The 9,472-nt window shown below is 48.4% G+C and overlaps 1 protein-coding gene across 1 annotated transcript in view; it reads right to left on the bottom strand.

Moving 5' to 3' along the window:
* Nucleotides 1–2,236: 2,236 nt before the first annotated feature.
* Nucleotides 2,237–9,472, bottom strand: part of POLDIP2 (DNA polymerase delta interacting protein 2) — a gene marked incomplete at its 5' end in the record, with an annotated part of 7,747 nt that continues 511 nt past the window's right edge. The window contains 9 exons of the mRNA XM_010175098.1: nucleotides 2,237–2,710; nucleotides 4,716–4,795; nucleotides 5,207–5,332; nucleotides 5,518–5,544; nucleotides 6,567–6,703; nucleotides 6,943–7,050; nucleotides 7,649–7,724; nucleotides 8,187–8,283; nucleotides 9,051–9,148. Coding sequence (XP_010173400.1) covers nucleotides 2,596–2,710; nucleotides 4,716–4,795; nucleotides 5,207–5,332; nucleotides 5,518–5,544; nucleotides 6,567–6,703; nucleotides 6,943–7,050; nucleotides 7,649–7,724; nucleotides 8,187–8,283; nucleotides 9,051–9,148 — 864 coding nt within the window. The remainder of the gene's footprint in view (nucleotides 2,711–4,715; nucleotides 4,796–5,206; nucleotides 5,333–5,517; nucleotides 5,545–6,566; nucleotides 6,704–6,942; nucleotides 7,051–7,648; nucleotides 7,725–8,186; nucleotides 8,284–9,050; nucleotides 9,149–9,472) is intronic.

Genomic DNA, 9,472 nt, shown 5'->3' with positions numbered 1-9,472 from the left:
TTTCTTTTATTTCTACTATTAAACTGTTCTTTGACCCTACAAGTCTCCTTACCCTTGCCCCCCAATCCTCTCCCCTATCCCCTGGGGGTGGGGGGCAGTGGGTGCCCAGCTGTGCTGGCTGCTGGCCAAGTGCCAGCCCAGTGACACTGTCACAGTGAAACCATCACAGGTGCCCATGGGCACCACAGGGGCAATGAGAGCCGGGAGCAACAGCTGTTCCTGCAGCATAGGAAGTAGAGTTTATTGAGTAGTTCTTTGTACAGGTATTTACACACGAGAGGAAAGCAGCCCACCCACACTCTGGAAACGCTCCTGGGGGAAGCAGCAATGGAAGAAAAGCCTCCCAGGTCCTTCAGCATTGCACCCCGGCCCAGGGCAGGCTCGGCTCTGCCCCCTCCACAAAGACTGATGGAGCAGAAACATTCCTGCACTCCCCGGGTGCTTTGTCCCAGCTCCATTTGTGACCAGCAGCCTGGGCACTTCAGTTCTTGCCAATCATTATCCAGCCAGGAATGTCCGTACCCTCAGCTGTACCCTGCCCCGGTGGCACGTCACAGCAAACACCCCAGGCACCTCGCAGCTGTGAAAGCTGCTCTGCCTGGTGCTGGCAGAGCCCCTGACCCCAGGACCACGCTGTCACTCAGGAGTATTGACTCTCTCTGCTTGTTACTGGCAGCGTTAGGTCCACAGCACCCCAGAACCACGGGCAGCTGAGCAATAGGGTTAAACATTTACCATGGTGTTGCAACTGCCAGTAAAGCTGTAGTTGGTAACTCAAGGGAGAGGCTGGGCAGCTGCTACTCTGATCCTGACTGAGCAAATGCACAGGAGGGAAAAACCAGGTTCCTACAGGTCCCTGCTGCCTCCAAACACGAGGTGTCATCCCCCCCTTTTCCTCCTGCAAAGAAATCAGCGTGACAGCGGCAACGTGGGGTTGGCAGCTGTGGCTGTTCCTTACAGATCCTCTTCTACCCGTAAAAGCAGGCTGGCTGGCTAAAGCTTCCAAGTCTAAAAGCAAAGTAGATAGCATGTCCTACCTGGCAGGAAGGAAGACAAAATTAAGAGACCAGTGACAGATCAACACTCTTTAGGCAGCAGTAATGAAGTCTCTGTACAGATACCCACTGCTGGCTGTCCCTCAGCCCAGAGCACTGTCACAGCACTGCCTTGCCGAGCCAAATGTGAACAGGCTGCTCAGAGAGGACTCAGGGGGAGAAGGGATAAATAGAATATTTCTGAATCAAGAAAAACAACAGTCCTTTGAGTTAGTTATACCTTGTCATTTAAGTAAAGCCAAGGAAAGGAGCAAGGTTTGAAGCTTTTTCTGCCTAAGGTTCCTATCACAAAGCAAACTACCCTCTGCCCCTGCCAGTCACCCATAAATCTGGCCCCAGAAACCCAGGGACAGCCAGAAGGAACCCACCACAGAGGTGGGTGTGATGTCTCTCTAGAGCTCTGCCATCTTCAGAGCTGCCAAGAGCTGCTCTGGCTTGGAAAAAGAGCCAACTCCTGATCTGTGCTGTGGACTGGGCCCTTCGTGTGTAAAAGCAGAATTCCCACAGATCCACACGTCTGTGGAAGCTCAGAGATATTTCACTGACCTGCGGGGTTCTGCAGGGCCCTCCACGCAAACAAACAAACAAATCACAACCTGCTGAGCCGAGCAAGCAGGAGCAGAAAGCCAAGCACTACCTCGCTGTGGCTGGCAGCACAGCAGGTTCAAACAAGCTCTTCCTGACAAAGCAGAACCTGCCGAGGAAATAGCTACAGCCGCAGCGTGAGCGGGGAAGTGTCCTCCAGCAGCCGGGACACACATCCCTGCGGCCAGGCAAGCCCTTGCAGGGGGAGGACCCCCTTCAGCTCTCCTGTACCACCACAACACTCTCCACACACAAGACACTGTGGCAGCCAGCTCAGCACCACCCACCAACTCGCCTTCCCCCGCTCTGCGCTCTCTTCTCCGACTAAACAGGCTCCAGGGCACAGCCCAGAGCGGCAGCGCAGCGAGGAGTGGAGCTCACAGGCTGCTCTGCCACATGCTGGCTAAATCCCAGAGAGCAGCTGCATTGCAGGGAGGCTGAGCTCACCTTCCTGCTCCCTACAACATCCTCACTGCTGCCTTCTGAAGCGGCAAGAAGTCTGGGCTGACTCGGCTTTGCACGTGAACGAGGGAGCAGCAACAAGCCGGGGCAGGCTGGATGCAAAGCCTTGGCCTTGGTTTATAAAGGAAGACTGGTTGCAACTGGAAGGGCCAGTTTATTAGAGAAACCTCACATCACAGATAATTCACAACACTTTGGAAAGGGTCCAGGCCTGCTGAGGAGGCCAGTCTTCTGATGCAGCACAGATCTACATCCCCCAGCTCCAACCCCAGCAGATGCCACAGAGGGAAGGGTTAACTGTAACACAGCTTATGTTTACAAGTAGCCTGAGAGAGCCAGTATTAAAGTTCAAAAAAGCCTCCCCGTTAGAGAACAGTTAAAACAAAAATGGTTTAAAATGTTTAAAAGCTCCGTGTTCTTGGCTGCAGCATAATGGGGAGGCAAAGGTCTACAACACACACGGGTCTCTGTGGGTCTCGGCACTCGGTCTGCTCTACCAGTGAAGGCCGGAGGGGGGGGTCTTCTCGTCTTTGTTGCTTTCCAGAGAAAAGGGTGGGATTCGGACATCAAAGTGGGAGCCATCAGGCCTCTCAAATCGAAAAGTACCCCTGCAAAATAATGGCAGAGATCACGCTGAGGCCAGGGACAAACACTGCTAGGAATCATCGGCTAGAAGGCACGACACGAGCTCTTCCATATTCTGCGCAGTGACTCTGGGGCTGCATCTGCAAGGCCGGTCCAGCAGCAAGTAACATCAGTTCAGCAGCAAGAACATCTGCCCACCAAGATGACTCATTTATGGAGAGACTCCTAGGTGGTTACATCACATCTCTAATGTACATTTCCTGAATAAAGATGTCGTGATTGGAGCCTCCAGGAGGTAAACGCACTCCACGCATCTGCAGCGGTGTTTACCTAACTCCCACCCCACAGGAGACAGAACTAAACCGATTCCACTTCCACCTCAATTCAGATTCCACCTCAATTCAGATTCCACCTCAATTCAGATTCCACCTCAATTCAGATTCCACCTCAATTCAGATTCCACCTCAATTCAGATTCCACCTCAATTCAGATTCCACCTCAATTCAGATTCCACCTCAATTCAGATTCCACCTCAATTCAGATTCCACCTCAATTCAGATTCCACCTCAATTCAGATTCCACCTCAATTCAGATTCCACCTCAATTCAGATTCCACCTCAATTCAGATTCCACCTCAATTCAGATTCCACCTCAATTCAGATTCCACCTCAATTCAGATTCCACCTCAATTCAGATTCCACCTCAATTCAGATTCCACCTCAATTCAGATTCCACCTCAATTCAGATTCCACCTCAATTCAGATTCCACCTCAATTCAGATTCCACCTCAATTCAGATTCCACCTCAATTCAGATTCCACCTCAATTCAGATTCCACCTCAATTCAGATTCCACCTCAATTCAGATTCGTGTTTCTTGGCAGAAGCTCCACTGGGTAAGAAGTCTGAGACAACACAAAATCCCATCACAGATGTAATTTGGAATAGCTTCTGCTTTGCATTTCAGAACTGGATCCGCCTGTACTTGTACAGACAAAACAATTTGTTTACTGTCCTGAACTACAAACAACTCCACTGCAGAACATGCCATGGGGGCAAGAGGATTGTGGAGGTAAATTAACAGGTGCTCGAGAAGGAAAGGAGACAATAGAACACTAGAAGTCAAGCTGAGCAACTTCTGAGCTGCAGAACCTTTGTCTCCTTTTCTTTCTCCAGGATGCATGCAGAGATGGAAAAACTACAACCAAGCTGGTTTTGCTCCCCAGGGCGTGCATTCAGGCAACTCAAAATGCTTAACGTGGCAAACAAGGGTGTATCCTATAGTGCTCTCTTGCTTTTCCCAACTCAAAGGCAGCTTAACTCTTAAAAGAGATTTACTTAAAAAATGCAAGCCAGAAAGACCTGTTGTACAGAAGGTGAGAGCTGGCTGTGCATTTCTTGACTCTAAATGCACTAACTCAGCTGAAATGCAGAGCAGAGGAACTGCTTTAACCCTGCAGCACAGGAAAAGAACAACTCAGCTGAGCACTCTCCTACCTGCAGTTAGAGAAGAGGGGACTTAAAACACCAGTAGGCTGAAGGTGTTATCTGGCCTAAACTGGGAATAACCCTTAATGCCCAGTTCCTTGTGGACACAGAACTGCACAGTTTCACAGAACCAAAGCCCAGCTCTCTCCAAAATGAGAGGATACCAGTGAGCACATCCCTGCAGCCTAGGGAAACACCAGCAGGAAGCCTTGCCTCTTGCACCAAGGACTGACAGGGACAGAAACTGAGCAGAGCAGAAGATGACAGAGAACTGCTTCAAGTAAGTCCCGTCTAGCACAGACCAGGGAAGGAGGATAAATTAGCCTGGAACCTCTCTTGGTGCAGAGAATCAACAGATCTTCTTATCACTAACTGGGATATTGCTACAGAGAAGCTCATAAAAATGTTAACTATCAAATGTATCCAGTCCAGTGCACTTCCACCCACCTTTCAGCTGTAACTCCGGACTGTAAACCGCGTCCCAGCTCAGCGCTGTGGGGTCCTACATCTAAACCACTACTGCAGTAATAAGTGCTTCTTACCACATGTGACCACTGGATGCCTGCAGGGAGACGTGACTGCTGTACTGAAATGCCGGCTGTTCTTTGGATAAAACTGGCTCCTGAGAAGACAAGAGATCACTCTGCATCAGCAACAGATCTTAATATCTCTCCACAGGCAGGCACCAACAGGAAATTTACACAGTTATAAGAAAAACAAGAGATCCACACCTGAGCATCACTACCAATTACACAGCAAACAAGTCACCCAGAGAGTAGTGCCAGAATCACAGACTATTCCAGTTTTCCCATTCCCAGTCCTTTAGGATCATTCTCTAACACTCAGTGTGAAGTTTCAGTATTACTACAGCTACTAACAACAGCTGAAAAGCTCATGTGAGGTTTATTTTCATTGCCAATTTTCTATTCCATCTCTTTCTGTTGCCCACTAAGCAATTTACTGGCAAATCAACTCAAACAAGAGGACTCCAGCAAAGGGCTGCACTTCCCAAAAGAAGCTACCCGGTACCTACCCTTCCGACAACGCCGCGGCCCCTGACTGTCTCCAAGGTGCCAGACAAGCTAAATATCCTCCAGTGCCGTTCTCGGAGCTGTACCACTTCGCTGTCAAGGTTCTCCAAGCGAATACAGTAGCGCCACTGGACAGGAGAAAGGCTGTTGTTAAGAACTGGAATCAGCTGCCAACAGTCGATAACCCGCAGCCCATACTGGGAAACAGTTGCCAGGCAAGGGCTACTCTCCCTCAGAGCTTATCAGGCAGCAATGATGCCACAGCAAATAAACTCCTTCCCTTTAGCTGCTTGGTGAAACAAAAGGCACTTACCCAGTAGACATGGGAATTCTGGGCTTCCTGTCAAGAGAAACAAAAGACTTTAGCAGCTGTCCTTCAACACTCAGCACCAAAACCTCTTCAGCTGCCAGCACAGCACAGCACAGGGGCTCACGCTCCGTGCCAGACTGACGCAGACAGCTCACGTGAGCACAGGGACAGCTGCTCTCCAAAGCACTCCCTCAGTTACTGCTGGCACTGGCTCTGCTCTAGACATGCAATCATGAGGTGGGAGATTTGCAAGGACCTTGTGACTACGGAGGGTTGATCTCCATGTTAATTACGCACTTTCTACAGATCTAGAAACACCCGTTTCCTCGCCTTTGGGCACCTGTTTTTCTGACCAGGTAAGGACAAACATCAGTTGGGCACCAATTTCACAGAAGCTGCAATTTCACACCAAAACATCCACCTGCCATGACACAGACTCCAGCAGCTGAGCTCGTCTAGACTTGGAAATCAAACTGCTGCGGTAATTCCCAGCCCTCCCACTTAGAACTCTTTATTTTAGGTGGTCCACGTGAAGTTCTTACACTACAAAGAGCACATGGTTATCAGCTAAATCCAGAAGGCTTTAACCAAACCCTCTAACCCACATCAGAGCCAGGAAACAGGGGTAGACACCCAGAGCACCTCACCCCTGGGCAGGATAACGGACACGTCTGTCACTATAGGGCAGTGGCCTTGGTGCCGCCTGTTACACACACCCCCATCTGTGACTGAGGCAGTAAAGGTCCATTCCACAAGCCTTCCTAAAAATCTTCCTCAATATCTTGCTAACACTGTTCTGCAGAACAGTACAGGGTATTTCCCATCCTACAAATAACAAGCAAAACCTAAGTTGCTGGAGCTGTTCTCCAAAAAATGGACGACAAAACAGTTTCATGTTCATACTTCTGCTGGACATGATGACAATGAAATCACAACTGTGATTAAAAAGCCACTTCTCCAGTAAGCAGAAGGTACCTCCAGTCAGTAAACTGGACTTAGAACAGCATAGAAGTGATGGAGATCACAGAACTAACACAGCAACACAGACCTACCCTCATGCCCATGTAGAAAGGGATGACGGTGACGCGGATATTCTCTGTGGTTTCTCGGTGCACGTCCGAGAGCTCCAGCCAGGGGTGGTTCTTCTCCTGCCACGCACACAGTGTATCCCTGGCCACAAACGGGGGAACTGTGGGGAGAGGAAGATGGGAGTCTATGAGGAAAGGCACACTGTATCCAGAGTGCTCTCCCCTCACAGCAACTCCTTTCACATAATTACAAAAATTATTTCAAGGAGGTTTTAGTGTAACAAAGCCCAAACCAGACCATGATTTTTACACTGTATCTAAGATAATGTATTCTGGGTGCTTGGTACAGAATACCCCAAGTGTCTGGCTCTGAAGAGCTCCCTCTGAAGCCAGAGATTACCTTTTGTTTGGTCATACATGAGAAACCTCTCAAAGAGCTCGTGCTGGATGGGCACTTGATCAGTGGAGCTGTAGGGAAGGATATCTTCATGGCTTACATAGTCTAAACCTGAAAAAGAAACCCCAAAAGCCATTGAATTTCTCCAGCAAAGAGCAGCTCAGAAGTCTCCTGGCAGAAAAATGGATCACACTAGTGAGAGGTTAAGAAAAGGACTGTGGCAGCAGAAGGCAAAGCTATTAACATGACCACAAGCAAGAATGGAGGAAACAGGCCAGTAATAACCCTTGTCAGCGTTCTCCTGAGACCCTTCTCCACAGAATGATTCCTCTGATAAACACACCCCGCCTGCAAAGTGACCGCGCTGTCACAAGAGGACTTGGGGCAGGAAATGCACAGGACAAGAGGAGATGCAGCTGTCCTGATAATAACATAGAATAGCCCACGTGCAACAGGGTCTGTGCATGGGATCTGTGTCTCAAAGCAGACACACCCGTGTGAGCAGAGTCTGCCCAACTTCCAAAAGGGCTTCACGTACTTCAGTCACTCCGCTGTTTCCAGCACAGCCCTGAACTACAGACAGATCCACAACAGGAATGTCCTGCGGGTCCTGCTGCTCCACAGGCAGAAGCTGACTGTGGGTGACTCCTCTGACCTCACCTCCTGGCCATCCACACCTCCACCAAGGCTGCAGGTGCACGTTACTCACCTGGTATGGCATAGAGGGCTCTGCTGTCATCGTGATTCGCCAGGAACGTCACCGCTTCCGTCTGTGATCTCTGGGACTGAGAAAAAGGGAGGTTTATGTTTTATCACGTGGATTGTCGTGGGCCAGTTTCCAGCCACGTTTCAGTTTAATATTGTGGTTTCCAAAGTGTGCAAAGTTTATTTTATTTAACCCAGAACATCTCTCCTTTTAACTCCTCTAGACTACCTCTCCATTCAAACAAGTGAGGAGCATTTTCAGTGCTGCAACCCACGTTCATAACGACCTGTGGGCAACAGACCAGGAACGCCAACAGCACGAGGAGGGGAGGTTGGAAAGGGGAAACATGATCCAGAAAACAGTCATACAACATTCCAGACTATCTTTCTCAGGGAATATATGACTTGAAGAATAAATCTGTCCTAAAAGTCTAAACAATCAATGTAGCCATCATGGCCATTTTCTCTCAGTATGTGTTTATCTAGAACATTCATCCAGGAGAAGGTGTTTCAGTTTCAATACCAGATTATTGGTCACTTACTATGTGTGGACAATCCCGGGCATCTATTAGCACCTGATAGTAAGTGTGTGTTTTGCCCTTGACCTCTTTGGAACCATGGCCTGCTGCGTTCTCACTCCTAAAGAGAAAAGCAGAGAACTGAGCTGAAGCACAGGACAGCCAGAGAACTGCTGTTACCAGGACAAAGCACATTTGTCAATAATGATTTCTTTTTTAAAAACAGACTTCATGGTCTGTAATAATTCAATTTTCTCCAAATAAACCTCATGTCACCCACCCACACAACGATGGAGAAGCTGAGATGACAATCAGGGTTTGTCAGAACACTGTTTTCAGACGACTCACAAGTTCTTCCTGCTCACTCCAGCCTCCTGTTTGGGATGGGCATTTCTACCACCCCCTGATTCTCTCTCTGCTTCCTCCTCATTCCTCCCCGACCCCAAAGGCACCCGCGCCCGGCACGCCTCCAACACCGGGAGAAACGGATGGAAGAGGGGAGAGAAGTGAGCAGTGACTCAGCCCACGAGAAAGATGAACTGGTGGGTTGGACATGGGGAGGCAGCTGACAAATCCAACTCTACAGAGGAAGCAGCCTGCAATTTTTCCCCAATTAAAAATCAATATAAGGTTTTGTTTTATTAAAAATAATGCCAGGAGTATGAATTTTTAAATTTCTTTCATACTTTTATCCCATCTCTAATGAACACAAAATTAACATTCATGCAACGTCTCTTCTTTAAGCACCTCTCCTCCAGTTCACACTCACACAGAACAGACCCAACACCATTATCCTCCTTAAAGAGGATCATTTACCTCAACCAAGAAACCCAATATGAAATATCAATGTAACAGTTCAGCAGCACAGACAGCAGAACAAATCCTTACTTTTCTGTGACAGGAGAAGCCACGTCTCGATCATAAAGCCTGGCTTGCCAGGGAAACAGGACTATTCCTCGATAGCCAAACACACTGTGAAGAAATAGCTGAAAGGAACAAATAACTGCATTTGCATACACTGCAAACTTTAATCAACTTACACACCCAGAAAACACGAAGCCAAAAGCCCTTTACTGATAATACTTTTTAAATCTGTTAATTGAGGTAAAACTAGAAACATTTACAAAAGGTGTGGATGTGTGGGATGGGCACATGTGGAGAATCACCACTGTGTGAAACAGAGCAGAAACAAAGAGGGAACACAAACAGTCTGGGATGAGAGAAGAAATTCCTGTAATTTCTATCCCATAAAAGTGAAAGACTAAACCAGGAATGAAGTAACAGAACAGAAGTGCAGAAAGGAGACCAGC

The sequence above is a fragment of the Antrostomus carolinensis genome, unplaced genomic scaffold (genome assembly GCF_000700745.2).
Source record: "Antrostomus carolinensis isolate BGI_N321 unplaced genomic scaffold, ASM70074v2 scaffold40519, whole genome shotgun sequence".
NCBI lineage: Eukaryota > Metazoa > Chordata > Aves > Caprimulgiformes > Caprimulgidae > Antrostomus > Antrostomus carolinensis.
This window is presented reverse-complemented; position numbering and strand designations above follow the sequence as displayed.